The sequence below is a fragment of the Acanthisitta chloris genome, unplaced genomic scaffold, assembly GCF_000695815.1.
Source record: "Acanthisitta chloris isolate BGI_N310 unplaced genomic scaffold, ASM69581v1 scaffold11107, whole genome shotgun sequence".
In the NCBI taxonomy this organism is placed as follows: domain Eukaryota; kingdom Metazoa; phylum Chordata; class Aves; order Passeriformes; family Acanthisittidae; genus Acanthisitta; species Acanthisitta chloris.
The window spans coordinates 32,201-49,586 of record NW_008684436.1 but is presented as its reverse complement, the minus strand read 5'-3'; the positions used below and the strand labels follow the sequence as shown (position 1 = coordinate 49,586).

General features: G+C 42.7%; 1 protein-coding gene across 1 annotated transcript in view; it reads right to left on the bottom strand.

Moving 5' to 3' along the window:
• CACNA1C (calcium channel, voltage-dependent, L type, alpha 1C subunit) overlaps positions 1-17,386 on the bottom strand; it is a 120,366-nt gene that overhangs the window by 77,890 nt on the left and 25,090 nt on the right. Inside the window, 8 exon segments of the mRNA XM_009079347.1 lie at positions 92-179; positions 1,669-1,775; positions 5,130-5,189; positions 5,326-5,385; positions 8,768-8,897; positions 10,561-10,693; positions 17,043-17,112; positions 17,240-17,360. Coding sequence (XP_009077595.1) covers positions 92-179; positions 1,669-1,775; positions 5,130-5,189; positions 5,326-5,385; positions 8,768-8,897; positions 10,561-10,693; positions 17,043-17,112; positions 17,240-17,360 — 769 coding nt within the window.

Genomic DNA, 17,386 nt, shown 5'->3' with positions numbered 1-17,386 from the left:
GCTGAAACACTACTTAAACCATCACAAAACTCCTTGTAGCCTGAAATAACCTGATTTGATAATTTATAGAATGCACTGGGATTCCTCTGACCTTTAGTCCTTTGGCTCTGTTGATGGCCCTCAGTGGTCGAAGGACTCGCAGAACACGCAGGATCTTCACCACATTAATGGCACTGGACCTGGAAGAAAGTTTGGGAAGGTTTGAGACGTACAGCAATATGGGGAGTGTGCTGTGAGGGCACATCCTGGAAATCCTGCACCACCTTAGACTGCTTAGGGTATTTAGTCACTTCTTTGCTATGGCACTTCAGGGGCAAGGAAACATCTCTGTCTTGCTTCTTCTTCTGGGCAGGCTCAGCTGTATATTTTCTGACTTTCACCAGCTTTGCTGTCTTAATGATGGAGGAATGGAACATGGGCAAACTGACTCTGTAGGTATCTATGCTATAGAAATTGTGCCAAGATGTGGTATTACAAGGCATTTTCAGAACAGGCTCAAAGAAGCACTCCACTGAAATATTCATACAAGAGTGGAAAGTCCAGGAGACCCCAGCTGTCCACTTGGAGTTTGATTCTGCAGTGTGTTTGGCCTCTGATCCCCCAAATCTGGGAAGTGTGTACATAAATTTAAGGATGTGGAAACTCCCACTGAATTGATTACGATGACTTATGTGTTCAAGTCCAGAACACAACTATCTCCTGCAGCAACACTCTCTGCACCTTCCAAGACTAAAACACTGACTGAGAATCTTCTTCTGCATGACATCATGTCCTCCTCCTGATTTTGGGAACATTTTTTATGCTAACATATTAAGAGTCTAGCTAGGTCTGTAAGAAAGAAACAGCAGAACTAAACAAGCACTGTGCCATTCTTAAGACCTTGACTGAGAGCCCAACAAACCTGACAAATTCTTCTGCTTGACTTAGCCCTGGAACATCCCACACTTGAGCTGCTAACCTGTAATGATAACAACTGGGAGCTTGTTTCTTATCAGATGTGAAACTACTTAGGAAACTCCCTGTTTGACACACAGTTCCACATAGCCAAGCAAATTTGTAAACCTATTAAGAAAATGAACAGATCAACCAAAACAAAACAGCATGACAGAAGGAGGATCAACTGTCACCCCCACCACCACTCTGAAGATTCTACACAACTCTTCAAGCACTTGATGATCTTCCACTGACCAAGACTCACAACATCTTAGGAAGTAGGAAAACATTATCATTCCATTTTCCAAAGAGGTTATGAGAGGTCTAGGTAAGTCATAGAACTGTCCTGAACTGATACAGTGAATTAGAGATCTTGGGACGAAGGTAAAGCTAAGTGTCATGATTTCCAATGCACTAATTTTCTTCTCCTCATTTGCTCTTTCTGGAAGATTGTCCACTCCAGGTCACCAATGTAACATTTCCCAATTATTTCCTTCCCTCTTGAGGGTGAATTTTAATGGTCTTGAATCACCAATGTAACATTTCCCAATTATTTCTTTCCCTCTTGAGGGTGAATTTCCATGGTCTTGAACAGTCTGAGAAAAACACCTCATGAATACCTCAACAGGCTCATGAGAAAAATCTTACCCAAATAAGGCAATGAGCCTAAGCTATCCCTCCCAACCCAGCCCTACAACCCCCCAAAAACCAGCCAGCTGGAAATAGGTCACTCACTGGATCCCAAAGGAGATGAGAGAAACGCTGACCACCAGAAGGTCTAGGATGTTGAAATAGTTTCTGCAGAAGGAACCCTTGTGGAGAAAAGCCCCGTACGCGGTCATCTGCAGGAGGGCACATGGAGACACAAACACACTTTGCCGTTAACATCTGCTCAGAACACAAACCCATCTGGTTGTGCCCAGAGTATACAATTGGGGAGGGGGAGTATTTATAACATAGCAGATAATTTACCCCCAGACCCCAAAGGAGAAGTTGAGTCCCCATTGAAAGAAAAGAGAGTGAAGAAGACAGTGAGATAACTAAGAAAGGACTAGCCAGAAAAAGCCAATGCTAAGTTCAGCAAGGAGAGTATGCACTTTGAGTGCACGGAGTACATAGCATTTAGAATCAGCAAAGCAGCAGAATGACTGTTTGCAGAACTACTCTTTGCAATCATATGCTTTTCCTTTCTTCTTCAGTGACAGAGAATGTTGCATGATGCTTGTCTTGTATGAAGGCCTCGTTCACTAAATTGAATAAAAAATATGAAAATGAAATGAGACCTTATGTAATGTTTTGCAGTGCTTAGACCAGCTGCAGTGGACAGTTGATCTCTCTTCTCTCCTTAAAGGGAAAACAGAATCCCTCAGGGATTTGATGCTTTAGAGCTAAACTGAAGCAACAGGAGGAATTACTGCTCTCTTCAGTTTGCTCCTTCTGTTCAGCTCAATCCCATATCCCTTTTCCTAACCATCTTCATCCCTTTTCACTCTAGAAGCAGTTGCATTTTCCCCTTGGTTTTCCTCACAATGCCCAAGGCAATATTCCTTTAGACAGGGTGGTTTTTTTGTGGAGGTAATCGTTGTGAACATCACTAAGCAGAGGAAGGGAAAAGCTTTACACATTTTGCAAGGGCCTCTCTGTCCCATCTGGGTCTGAAGGGGTATTGAACACCTGCTGGCTTTGTGGAGGATGTCACAGCTCCAGAATTGGATTAAGTGACAGTGTAAACCAAAAACTTTAGACTGAGCTCCGTTACAGAATGTGACTAAACAAGTCTGGCACAGAGGGTGGGTGAGGTGATGGGGTATTTGTACCACCTACCTTAGACTCGGTGAGTGATCTAATGGAGCTGCTTTGAAGAAACCCCATCCCCACAACTGCTAATTTCCCTCCATCACCTCAGTTAGGAGCACAGGCTTCTAAATTTGGTCCTCTGAATCTCATCATAAGTTAAGTGTCTGAAGTAACCTGAAGCAGACACCTCAATGATGAGCTCCAGCCAGACTCCCAGCTGAGAAGTGTGAACTAGGAATTCAAACTGGAGTTTTCTGGCTCCCAATAGCAGCTCAGGATGGCATACTGACGAGTGGTTTCCAGCTGTGGTTACCTATGACTTTATTCAGAGGATGGTGGAAGGGCACATGGTGTATCAGATTAATTTATTCACCAACATCCATGACATCAGGGAACTGACTACCAATCAGACAGAACTTGGAAGGGGAGAAAGTATAAACTCTGGTCTTGGCTTAGAATTTATACTTATAGACACATTTAGTTGGGGAAGGGAGGAGGGGTTCTTGCCATTACAAAGGTGGTAAAGGTGTCCTTTACTGGTTAGATTTTGTATGGCAATCTTGAAAGAAAGACACCATTGAAATCAAGAGGGGAAGCTCTGCTGAGTTTAAGTTCTCTCAAGCCTGTGGAGAGATTTTGTTATCTCAGGAGACTCTCTCAAAGAGCATATAATCTGTATTTCCCTCCCGTCTGGGGCACTAAACAAGCTACAACCTTTTAGGATGTCAATTAAAAAGCCTTGGCAGTCAATTTGCTAACATGCACCACCACCAGGCTCCACCACAGCAGCGTGGGGCTTGCAGGTGTCAGCAGCAACATGAGAGCAAATGAACCTTGTTTCTCTACAGCCTTGAACATCCTGTGGCCATTTATTCTCTTGTTTCTTACCATTTACACTAACTTTGCTGTTGTGCAAAACATTGCGCTCAACGCAAGGCAGCAGAGAAACACGCGCTGAGAAGACAAGCAACTCGTGACTTAAACTTAGAGTCCCTGCACTCCTCTCCCACTTGAACTCAGAGAACAGCCAGGGGTGCTGTCATAAATCCAGTGAAGTTAAGAGGAGGACATCAGGAAGGCTCAGGTACTGTGCAGTACACTCCCCTGATGGAAACAGGCCAATGGGTTGGGTTAGGTTCTGCTTCCACCGAAGTAATGAGGAGTGTTACCATTTCCTTCAGTGGGAGCAGAATGAATAAATGTGAGTTAAAACAGTTGCCTTAAACTATGGTTTTATTTGGAAATGTTGCTGTTGAGATAGCTTCCTTTTTTTGCCAGGCTTTTCTGCTCAGCCGTGTGCCGCGTGCACGTTCAGACTGATTGTGCAAACACCGAGGCAAACTGCACACCAGCAGAATGTGTGCATCTCTTTGGAGAACATTATGGCTTTGGCAATTTCCAGCCACATCAAAAAAGCACGTTTCTCTACAAAAATATGCAGGGGCCACCCTGCCTGCCAGCCTTCAGTATAGATACTGTTATTAGGGTCCTGAGCTGCAAAATTTGAGCAACTCTAAGGTACAGCCTGCCAGCACTTACAACTAGCTTGCTGAGAAAAATCCCAGCTGCCAAGTGAACCTAGCATTTAGAAAGCCAGAACTTTGCTCAATTACTGTTATTTAAATTATTAGCCTACCAATTTAGGAAAATTAGAGTTAAGAACAAGGCAGCCTATTTTTATTTTTTTCCAAGCTAAACCATTCTCCTGCACATTCCCCTTGGTACAGAACATGTCCCTGGGAAATGGGAAGCCAGGTTTCAAAGAGGCAATGCAGAAATCTTCATTCACAGCTACTGTCCTTGGTGTTTCAGTGGTTTGTACTGTCAGCTATCTCTATACTCCTGAAAAGTGATCTTTGCACTGTGTTCCCTGTCTTCTCCTTGGCTGTGTACACTGTAAGCTTATAGAAGTCATCAGCTGCCCCTGGCCCAGCCTCTCGTGCAGAAGGGAGATCTTCTCTTTGGGTGTAGCATGTGTAAGAGGAGGTGTATGTATTCAGAATTCCTTGCATAGCAGACAAATCCTGGTTTGGAAAAACTGGCCAGGGTAGAGAGAGAAATTTATGAGGAGATGGCCTGTTTCCTGCTTCTCTTTAACTTTTCTCGACATTGCACTGATTTCCCTAAAATAAGGCATTGTTTTGCCATAGGCCCTAAATTACAAGTTTGAATACCAAAATTTCCCAGAAGACCTTTTAAACAACTATCTTTGAATACCAAAATTTCCCAGAAGACTTTGTAAGCAACTACCAAAATGTTCAAATCAAAAGAGAAACAACCCTTTGTATAGAGATAATAATGGGGTTAAAAAAAAAAAAAAAAGCAAGCGATAGAAAGAAAGAAAAGGAAAGAAAGAAAGAAGGAAAGGAGAAAATAAGTGTATTGCTCAGATTGGTTACCTTAAGAATAATTTCTAATGTAAAGATACTAGTGAAGACATAGTCTGCATTGCCTAGGATCTGAAAAATAAGCACAATTGGGTTAGTGGTACTGAGCGTGACCCAGGAACAAACAGGTGTGTGTGTTAGCAACAGATAGTGGCAGAAAACTAGTAAGCTTGTGAACAAGTAATGGTAGAGAAGATGGGCACTTTACCTTCAGAGCAATTTCAATGGTGAAAATGACAGTAAAAACTATATCAAAATAAAAGAGAATCTGTAAAAACAAAAGGGATTAGGAGTGGGGAGGGTAAATCAGTGACTAATCACTTGAATGGGAAATCACAGTTCAAAATCAAATACGTATGTCTTTTCACAAGGGGATGAGGATGACTGCATGGGGAATGGTTTTGTAACGATGTCCTGTTGAATGCAGTGAAGGTCCTGGCACAGAGGACAAGAAGCACATTACACAAAATCTTTTCTCAGTTACAATCCCATGAACACTATAGAGGCAAAATAACTTCTTGGTTGTCGTAGGATTTTTTTTTCCTAAATCAAATAAAGACCATTCAAGGGTTTTCCCAAATAGGCTTCCAAACTGAGAATTCAAAGAATGCCTGGTCTCTCAGTAGAAAACACGAGATTCCTTCTTAGTAACTTCCATTCAGGCCTCTCTCGAAGGAAGAAAAGCAAACTGCAAATTCATACTCTAGCTAGTTCTTTTCTCTATCCTGATTTGCCCTGGATTAGGATGAATCACAAAGACTGCCAACTGAACAGAATCCCAGTGCTTGTATTGCAACCATAAGTTGGTTATATGCTAATGCTGCCTAACGTAGATCTTGCATCTTCCTATTGGCAACCTGGATAACAAGCAAGCTGAAACACTCTTCATTCCCCTGAACTTAGACCTGGTGATGGAGATACCTCTGGCATGCATAGCAGACCACTAAACATGGCCCTAGGGTGTCACAGAAGGCAACAAGAAGTGTGGAAGTGCAAAGTGGCCTTTGAAGTAGCAGCATCAAGGACAGAAATGTCTTTCATTGCCAATCAATTGACACCCCACAGCAGCAAGCAGGAATTTTCTCATTGAATCATGGGACCAGAATTGAACTCTGTTTCCAATATATTTTACTATCCCAAGCCACTTTAGTGAAATCTACACTACAAACATTGAATAAAAGAGGTGTCATGCCCATGTTTTGCTGTTGTTTTACCATAATCAAGGCCAATATAAGACAGCTGTAGAAAACTGATAATTTGTGAAATTTAAACCTTTTCTGCTAAAACACTACCAAACATAAACCAGCAAACTGCCCTCCCCCATCCCACTGGTGTTTATTGTATCTCAGTGCCCATATCCCCGCTCAGATTTATAGAGGACTAGATTCTTACAGCTTGGCATGCCATGGGCAGTGTGGCACTTACTGCAAACTGCAAGGCTATTTCACACTGCACTGTTTAAATGCAATCCAAATCTGAACTGAGCTTCAGACACTGCATGTCAAACAGGGGAATATATCACTTACTGCTACTGTGTAAGTTAACATTCTTCAGGTCACTGCTCAATTTTTAATCCCAAGTTCTTCTCACTTCTTCAAAGCTGTCTTGGGCTCTATCAATTTTTGCAACTTAGAGAATTGAAAAAGAGCCATTTCAAGGGGGCACAGATCTCAATTGCATCCTATATTAATTTACATACACTCTAACTGGAAATGTCCTCTTGCATTGCTGCTTTGTACGTCCTGACATTTGGTTATTAACTCAATGGAATAATTTTATAATCAATGGACCAGATTCATGGGTACTCTCAGGCTGCTTTGTAAGATTCCACCAACAGAAAGCAGCTGTAAACTTGATTAAAGTGGATTATTAAGCTGTACCTGCCATGTCTTTACATTACCAGAGCACTGCAAAGGACCTAGAACATGCTGGTGAATCTGGCCCCAAAGCTGCAGCTAGTAAAGCTGCCCCTTACAGATGAAATCATGCCTAATGAAAATGATCACTGCTCCACCTGTGAGGCAGGACCATTTATCAGCTGGCATATTTCATGTTATCTAAATATGAATTTCCTTTAGTTTGCTTTCAGCTTGCTTGCTTTCTTTTCCTCCCAGGCCTCTGTGTGGGCACAGGGTAGGACACAATCTTACTGTTCTACTGTCAAAGTGCACAGGCAGATCACATTTGCAACCCAAACATCTTGTCAGTGTCCCCTTGCATGATACATTTTAAACATCTGTACCTGCAAAAATTAAACACAGAATTTCATGCAACATCAATGGCTTCAAATACATACATCTTGTCAGTGTCCCCTTGCATGATACATTTTAAACATCTGTACCTGCAAAAATGAAACACAGAATTTCATGCAACAACATCAATGGCTTCAAATACACGAAACAAGGCTTTGCCCCAAGCCTTCAGCTCTTTAATCCAGGACAACCAGCTTTGACTTTCTTTTTTTCTTTTCTCATTTAAATCTCTCTGCTACAGATTCTGCCACAGCTTCTGTGGCATGTCAGCAGCCCATCTGCCAGCTGACATGCTGCAGTGCTAATGCATATTGACACTCAGTTATCCCTACATGGTGGGCACACTCAGCTGTGCACAAGTGGGTCATTGGTGCACTGGTGGCACAGGTTTGACTGTATTATTTAGCACCTTCCCTCAGGACAACATGCAAAGCAACTCTGAGACAAGTTCAGGAATAATTTCCATTAACACCTTCTCTGCAAGCACATATGGGTTTAAATGGATGCTCAGGCCAGGGTATTTCAGAGGGTATTAAATTAGGGGCTTATTATTAGACAGCAAAAAATTGTCCCATTCTTTTAGCCTAGCAAACTCTTCATGCACAAAGGACCAAAATGCTGCTGCAGACAGCAGAGATCAGAAGTCTCACATATGTTTGCTGACTATTCTGATTTCTTCAGTGACCCCAGATTAATGGAAACAACCACAGGCAAAGTTAAGGGAGCACTGAACCTTTCAAAAGGCTAATAAGAATGGTCAGAAAAGAAGGTGAGAATGAATGTCTGTGCTGAATGTCTTCCTCTTCTTCCCCCAGGCCAGTAAAGAGAGGAACACTGTGTTTTTTGAGGATTATCTCAAATTTACTGACAGGTTTGCAGCTTGTGTTCAAATAGTCTGATTCTGACCTTGATGACATCAACTTCCCCCAGAGTGACTGCATCAAACTAAGAAATGTTACTCCTGATTTACACCAGTGTGAATAAAGTGAAAATCAGGCCCTGGGCTTTTTAGTTCAAAAGACAATGTGGAGCAGCAGAGCAAATATGCCAAAGGTTAGGTCTCTTAGACCTAACCTGAAAGTCCCTCAAATCAGAATTATCTGCATCCCAATCAATGTATTTACAGCTCTTTTCTAATGCCTCAATCCCAGGTAACAATAATTTTGCTTCAGCCTCCTGTTCTTCTTTCCCCTCCACACACTTCTGAAATGAACTAGATGCCAAATGCTGCACTGACTCCCCAATGATTTTGCACACAGCTTCCAAAAGGCACAAATCACAGCAGACAGGCACTCCCAAAGCCTCTGATCCAGTCTTGTCTACCTTTCCTGGCTTCAACGCATCATCTGCATACCCCACACTTAATACACAGCGAGGGAAGGAGGATGTGGAGCATACTTGGTTCCTAAAGGAGAAGTGTCGGACGGGGTCCTCAGCTGCCAAGGAGATGCTGCTGAGCAAGATGAAAAATAGGATCAGGTTGGTGAAAATGTTATCGTTAACGATTCGATGGCAGTGGACACGAAACCTGCAAGAGAGAGGAGAGGCACAACTTTATCTCTCAGAGAACAGCAAGACCTGGGAAACATTTCCCCCCTCCTCTTTAGCCAGCAGGACTGGCCCTAGAGGATTGCTCTGCAGAGCATCTTCCCTCTGCCCCAGCAGCAGGGGGAACGATGGGCCCAGGCAGCTGTGCTGGGCAGCCTTGGCTCTCCACGACATGCAGGACTTGTGCTCAGTGTGTCTGAATGGAGAACAGTCACTCCCTCCTGACAGAGCCTTTCGTGGTTTCCATGTGGTCTCAAACCTGCCAACCCAAAGTTATATCCCTTGCTTTCCTTCACACAACCGTTCCTCATTCATTTAGGAGGAAAGCTGCAGAAACAGCCAATTGGGGTGCCAATGTCTTTCTGAGCTGGGGATGGAGTGTCATTTAGCAGCTATGGGGGATCTACCTTGCTAACAGGGTACAGGCCTGGCCAAAGGGATAGGGAGCAGGCTGGCATTCACAAACAGCTTCTGAAAGTACATCATGCCATGCACCAACCCAATATATAGTATTGGGTGTCCTTAGTGGGAAACTACCAGGTAAAGAAGGAGCAGCCTCCCATCAAAGGACAGCACGCTTACTGGAGACCATTACAGCACCTTGGTGTCGGGATATGAGGAGTTAACCCTCATAACAGTCCTATGTATAATTCTAGAGGCACTTCATTAATCTACTTAGCTCTACTCTTGGCTGTTAAGTCTCCAAGTTCCTATTACAGCAATTTTACAGATGATTGCAGAGGTTAATTTACTTCTTCTACAAATGACAGTGGGTGGGTGGCATAGTTGGCACTAGAGTCCATGAGTCCAAATCATCCTCAGTCCTTCCCTGTTACACATACCCAAGGAGGAGTGGCACAGGCACTGTTGTGGAAAAACTGGCTCTGAATTATATGGTGCCTTTATAGCCCTGTCTTACTTCAGGGCTGTGTTTGGAGGCTGAGCCCTCAAGAGAGATACTGGGACACATGGTGCTGCACAAACCACTGGGCAGTGAGCTCATTTCTGCACCCTTGGAAAGATAAATTCGCCTGTGTCATAACAGCCCTCCACTCACAGCACTGGTCTTGCAAATCTGTTTCAGAAAGACAGTTGGGACAATGTGAAACCTCATTGCAGAAGTCCAAGGTTAAGAGTGTGAGAGAAGAACTGTTCTCCTTAGACTCCCCTCAGAGCTATGGACTCTCCTCTTCCTCCTCCCATTTCTTCTTTTCTGCTCATTCTTGATTTGCAGAAACGAGCAGAGACACATGAAACTCCCCCCAGGGAGTGCATTTTGAGCAGCCCTTTGGACAGGAAGCTCCTACCTCACACTTGACTGATTGCATGATGGCTCTCTTGCAATTTGGACATGAGTAGGTTGGGGAATTCCAATTACTGACTTGTCTCCAAGTCCCTTATTTCCAAAGCTTTCATAATTTGTGTCTTCAATCAGCCTTGCAGGTGCCATGAACTCCCATTGGCTATTGTCATGGGCTCCCTACAGTTGTGAGGATTTCATGCCAGAGTCTTTAAAGGAGAGACAGAACAAAGGAGGTCTCTGGTGTGAAAGGGAGCTCTGCACCTCATGACCTTTGGGGCCCAAAGTTAAAGGGGTACCTGCTCTTTGGCTCCTTCTTCCAGCCAAGCAGTCACTTAAATACCTGTTGTTAGGACTGAAGATGAAAAAAGCACTGGCATCAGGCATGGGCACAGCCTTTTCCTTGAGGTGCAGCTCGGACATCGGGCGAGGCCGAGGGCCCACAGGCATCTCAGGTTCTTCCTCATCTTCCTCTGCTGCAAGAAGAATTTTTGTCTCTTAATGCAAAACACAACCCGTTCAGCAGTGCTGGGTTGTTTGTCTCTGAGATTCTTTGCCCACTTCCCTTCTCCAAGGCAGCACCCGCTGCCCAGTGCTCGTCCTGGCAGACGTTGATCTTTGCTCTCTGTAAAACCATTAATGCTGGTAAACCCACAATATTCTCCCAACACTCTCCTCGTACGCTTCACTGTCCCTACTGCAAAAAAACCACTCACTTGAATCTTTCTTGCTATGGTCTAAATCCAATATCAGTTTTCTTATTTTCTTTGGACACAGAAAACTGAGAATAGCCTTCCTCTTGCAGGAGACTTTTACATACTCAAGGACCATTATTATGCCTCTGCAAGAATATCTGGTTCCAGGAGCAAAACAGCAACAGTCTTTCCTGAGGTGCTGTGCTCCTCAGGTCTCTGATCACTCTTTCTTTCAGATTATCTGCAGGATTAACCTTCAGCTGAGGTTTTACTGGTGCAGGCAAGAGCTGGTTTGCTTCTCATATCTTGTAATACTTATCTTTCTTCTTCTTGGAGAAGGGAAGGTTATATGGAGACCTCATAGCTGTCTATCAGTATCTGAAGGGGCTCCAGGGGAGCTGGAGAGGGACTCTGTTAGGAAGTGATAGGATAGGACAACGAGTAACAGGTTCAAATTGAAGGAAGGGAAATTTAGGCTAGGAAAAGGTTTTTCCCTGTGAGGGTGGTGAGACACTGTCCCAGGTTGCCCAGGGAGGCTGTGGCTGCCCCAACCCTGGCAGTGTTCACAGCCAGGTTGGATGAGCCTTGAGCAACCTGCTCTGGTGGGAGGTGTCCCTGCCCAGGGCAGGGGTTGGGGCTGGATGATCTCTAAGCTCCATTCCAACCACTAAAATTCTATGATTCCTGCTTTAATGTCCTTCATGGACACGTTTCATTGTACTTTGGCATTATTTGCCACCAGTTTCTGACATGCACAAAGCAGACATTATTTATCACAGAATGACTGTCTAGCCTGTCATTCCCCCTCTGCATTTCTGCCACTGACTATTCCCAAGAGTGGCACTTAGACCTCATCCTTACTGAACTGCATCTTTTCTTCTTCAGACCATTCCTGCAGTTTATCAATACTGGGTTTTTCTCCTATTTGTATGGATCTCCTTGGAGCTGCTGCTACATCCAGGGTCATGTGTGAATGAGTGCATGTACACCCCAGAGCAAATATTGAGCATGGGCACATGGACTTACACTGATCACAAAGTCTTCTAATTGTGCCCTTTTGTAATTTAATGGGGGGGGGGGAGATCAAAAAGGTGAGAATGAGGCTGAGACTCTTAAACCTGATGCCCATGGAACAGATCTCCAGGCACTGTGCAAATTAGTAAGCAACCTCAAGATAAAACATGCAGAGATGGGGGCTAAGTGGTATGTTGAAGAAAAGCTTCCACCTTCAAGGATTTCTTCCACCTGCTGAATTCAGATGTTGTTTGGTAAATGATACGATATGATTTTGCTGCTTAAAAATCCCAATTCACTCAATCAGCAAGACAGGAAAAAATACTTTAAGAAAGGAGCCTGATGGGTTAGGTGCAACTGATTCAGCTTCCAGCCTGAAAGGAGGAAACTGTAGTTATAAGGTTCATCTTGAGTCCATAAAGGGAAATAAATTCCAGAAAAAGGCTGTTCCTTTAGGGTGAGGTACTGTACTTGATCTAGTAACAGGACACTTGGGAAAGAACAGATGAATCAGCACAGATCCTAATCTAGGTATCAGAGACAGGAGAAAAGAGCCCTTTTCACTGCATGACATTATTACATGCAAATAGGATTCTTTCTTTACACTTCCAGTACCAAGAGTTCAGCTCAAATTCACTTGATGGATTTTTGCATAAATGTTTAAGCTGGTACATAGAGTTTGTACTTTTTAAGTCAGTCTGTTTTTTAAAAGATCAATTTTATGTGTAATATGCTTTATAATAATCTTTCTACAGACTTTTTAGTTAAAGAAACATTCTTTCAGAGGTACCTTTTTACATAGCACCTGTGAAATAGGTGTTAATGCTCATATTTATATATTACCATACTCTGCACTTGCACCTTTTCTCTACAGGTTTCAGAGTAGGCTCACAATGAGTGAGGAAAGCAAATTTTTTTTCTTCTTTAACAGGCCAGAAAATCAATGCCCATGATCACATGGGATATTTGAAAATCTTACTTAAAAAGACTAATATTCTGAGTCCCTGTTCTGTGCCTTCACTATTAGATCATTCTTCTTTTACTCAGAGGAATGCTTAAAATACACTTTCAAATGAGTATGGAACAATGCCTCAGGAAAATGGACCCTTAGCAGAAGGCTCAGCCCCATGAAGACCATAAAGAACATTGTTCCTCTCCTCTTTTTCTCATGTCTGCCATAGTGCAAGAAATGTATTAATGATTCTGGTAACTGCATAACTTCAGACTGAAAAACACATTCAGTTCCTCAGCCATAGATAAAAATATTGTTCTAAATATTTCTCACTCAAAGTAGAGTGTAGGGCACAGAAGACAGGAAACACTGAGGTCCAAACACTCAGGAAATAACAGGATTACATCCCAGGTCACTGCCTAAGCTACAGACAGAGCCTGCATAGAGAACCAGCACAGTTGCTTGAATTTGCAGAAGCAAATGTTCTTTGGTTGTGAATACATAAGAATGAACAGGCTAAAGAGCAGCATCAGTGAGAAATTCGATGATGGGCTAGTTGTTTTTTTACTATACAAAGACCAGAACTCTTGTATAAGGACACTGCTTTGCTTCAAGCTCCCATGAATCATCCCAAGCTTTTACCTTCATTTGATGTTCTGAATTCTTTGTCTATTTCTGTACTAGACTGCAAGACTAGCTGCCTGTCTTCCTATAATAAACATATCATCATAATAATCCCTCTAGTGTACACAAATCTCTGAAAGAACTACCCTGTCCTTCCAAAAGAGAGGCTAGGTGATCTGAGGAGCTGCAAGTCCACAGAGCATTCTGGGGCCTATGAGCAACACTGGGTAGCAAATATTGTCAGAAGAGGGTACTGAAAAAACTGGTTCAGGCAGCAGAAACAAATGAGAGACTGAATGGGTAGGTTGAAAGAATAAAGGAAAAACAAATGAGGTGACCATTTCAAACAGATTCTGAACACTGGATCAGGGTGAACAGTGTTTTCAGAGGATGGAAAGGTACACAGCCAGGGAAAGGTCACAGGCACCAAAGGTTTAAATCATAACCAGAAGCTGAATGCATCTAAGAAGCAAGAGGTGGTTCACTTAAAGCACAGCTGAAGCAAGTGGGCAGGAAAAGGTGTGCTCCCAGATGGGCTGAGCAGCAATCAGCAGAAGGATTCTGGACTGGTCAGATGGCCACAAGGGAACTGGCTAGGGGTATGTGTGGGAATTGGGAAATTCTTGCTTGCTAATGCTGGAGAAAGCCTCGGAACCCTGTTCTCCAAAACTGACAGCACAAGGCAGAGGTGACATATCCCATCAGCTCTGCAAGTGCCTTGGAGTTTCTGAGCTTTGTATAGCAGGATGGAACAGGTGACTATGGTAAATCAGATCTAACAAGGGGTTTACAAAACTTGGTTGCATCTGAGCCCTAGGGGTGACTTCCATGAAGTCTGAAGCAAGTGGTCAGGTAATTTTGTGAGCTGTTAGAAATTAACTGCTCTCTTCCCAAAGACTTGATAAGCAATTCAGGGAACAGGCCTGGTTAGAAATGGCATCATACAATGGCAAATAACCAAGAGGGTGTCCATTTGCATTTCTAATAGGAGATGGGAGAAAAAAACCTGCTCATCCATTCAAATTTTAGATTCTGTTCAAAAGTATGTCAAGTCAGGGACTGGCACCCCAGGACAGGAGTTCAAAGTGTTTTCACTTATTTTTCCACACTCTAATCTATGCATGGCTGCATGACAAAAACTGTAGATGTAGCTTTTGTCGTGCTGGACTATTTCTAAGCAATCCACAGAAGGTAACTAAACTACAAATCTATTAGCAGTAGACTTCAAACTGATATACAGATGACTCTTACTTCACTTGAAACAAATGTAATGGTCTACAAATCCAAGCCAGCTGAGAAACATAAGCAGAACTGTATGAAACTGTTTTAAGTTGTTCTTCTGACTAAAGACTCCCATAAACCCCTTAGCAACTAGGGACATGTGTCCAGTAAGTGCCTGTGCCTACAAAGGTGATGGGAAGCTTAAAGCCAGAGTGATCTGCCCCAGGCAATGTTAAAACAGCATTGCATGGAGTTAGAACCACACTCTATTCCTAATATAAATATGGAAGAATACAGGTATAGCAAATATGGGGACTTTTTGTGCTGAAAATCAAATGCAATGAGCAGTTCTCCATTTTGCTTGTCTGAAACCCTTGTCCATCTACTCAAAATGAATTACTGTGTCTTTTTTTTTACCCTATCACCTCAACCTATTATCAGACATTTATTTATTGGGAATTGTGGAATAGAAGAGAATGTGTTTTATAACCTGTTACAGCCTGTTACATAATCACAGAAACTAAGAAGGGCAGAAAAGGATCACAAAGGGCCCTCTGGTTCATGCCTCTGCTAAGCCAGTATCAATTAATTATTATATCTAAGCCTTTTCTGGGAGACATTTTTCTGACCTGTTCTGAGCAACATTCAGTGATGCTGGGCTTCTACAGCCATCTCTCTGATCTTTTCTACCCTCACCATTAAAAAATTCTCTCTGGTGTGAACATTAAATCTGTTCCTTTATACTGGAGATAACTCCCCTCCTACCTGTAGCAGGTTTTTATGCATTTGAAGATGTCTCTCCTGCCTTTCCTAACTCAAATGATCACAGTTCATTCAATCATAGTTTTTGCTTCCTACTAGCATTGTTTTCATCACTCTCTTCTGTGTTCCTTCCAATTCAGCCCCCCCTTGTCCTAGGCAGAGCACCCAAAGAAAGACAGGATATTCCAGGTTAGCTTTCACTGACCAGTTAAACCATGGCTGGACAAAGGATCATGCTTTCCCTGTTTATAGCTCTCACTACTTGCTTGCTTTTTGAAAGACAGCAAACTGTTGCTGGCACCTGTTGAGCTTGTGATCATAAGATTCAGATTCTCCTCTCAAGGACTGTTATCTAACTAGCTGTGACCTTAGATCCTTTATTTGTGAGTTGTTTATTCCCATCTACGTGTAGAGCCTGGAACTTTCAATTTTATTTAGATCATTTATCCAGGTCCTCAAGAGCTCTTTGAATTCTAATGCTGCCCTCCAGCATGCTTTGTGTCCTTCCTAGCTTCATGTCACCTACAAATGTAATAAGCATATTGCCTCTTCCATCATTCAGGTCATTAACAATGAACTGAACTGAACTCTAGACAGGCTTTTGGGTTATAGAAACTCACTTGGGCTATCACTACTCTTCACATAAAGGGTCTGATCAATTTGTCTCCCAGTCATCTAGATCATATTTTTCTAGCCAGCTTATGAGACTGCTATAAGAGACAGTCAGAAGCCTCAGCAAAGTTAAAGAATATGACATCCACTTCTTTGCTCCTGTCTGCAAGTATTGTCAGCCCCTTTTAGAAGAAAATAAGGGTGGTTTGATATGATTTACTCTTGGCAAATCTATGTTGGCTGCTAGTCATCTCCTTATCTTGCAGTCATAGAATTTGTTTAATCATTTGTTCCAGCATATTTCCAAGTATGGAAGTTGACCTGACTAGCTCCAACCCCACCCCACAATTCAGGATCTCGTGAAGAAAAGCTGCTCAGCCTTCTGAGGTTTCTTCAACCAACCTTTTGATTATCTGAGAATGAAGTTAATTAGGTCCAACTGACTTGAAAACCAGTCTGACCAAAGCTATAACTTGTTTTTTCCAATTCTAGGCCAAAGTCTTACACCTTAAGAGTTATGTTAATAAGTCACACTGTCCTTTTTGATTAGAAAACAGTGCCAAAAGGCATTCAGCACTTTCCCATTCATGACTACCTGTTGTGAGTCTCCCCTGACCACCGAGTACTGGAAAAACACACTGAAAACCAAGTCATATACATATATTTTCATATATAGAGGTTTTCATATGATTTGATTGGGTTCTCTGAAAGCTCTGTATTTTCTAACAGAGAGCTTTACAGAGAATCAAATCAAATATGACTAATCAGTATAGGAGCTACAAAGGACCAAGTCCACACCTGTGCCAGCACAGCCAAGCAGATCACCCTGTCCATCATGAAAGCATCACACATTCAGCACACCTGCTACCACAACTGGGCTTTGTGTGCATTAGCAACCTGAGCTTCCCTTGGCTGAATGAGGGATAAGAAGGAGAAGATATATACCTGGACCTTCTGTTGCAGGATATGGGCTCTTTTCTTCGTTTTCATTGGGCTGATAATCATCCACATTAATCTGACAGAAATGGAAGAAGAAGCATCAAAGCCTTTATCAGACAAGGCAGACAGTTTTCATTTCCTCAGAAACCCAAGCTGTTCATGCCATCACTGCACACAGAGTGCTGGCTGGCAGCAGACCTTACCTTGGTAGCAGGTGGGGATTCTCCATCAGCAGTAATCGATTTCAGCTCAATTTTCTCCTCCTTTGTCTCTTCCTCCACAGCTGTCTTTTCCATCTCCTGTTTCTTTTCGGGACTAGCAGTTCTAACAATTTTCAAGATAAAAAGCAA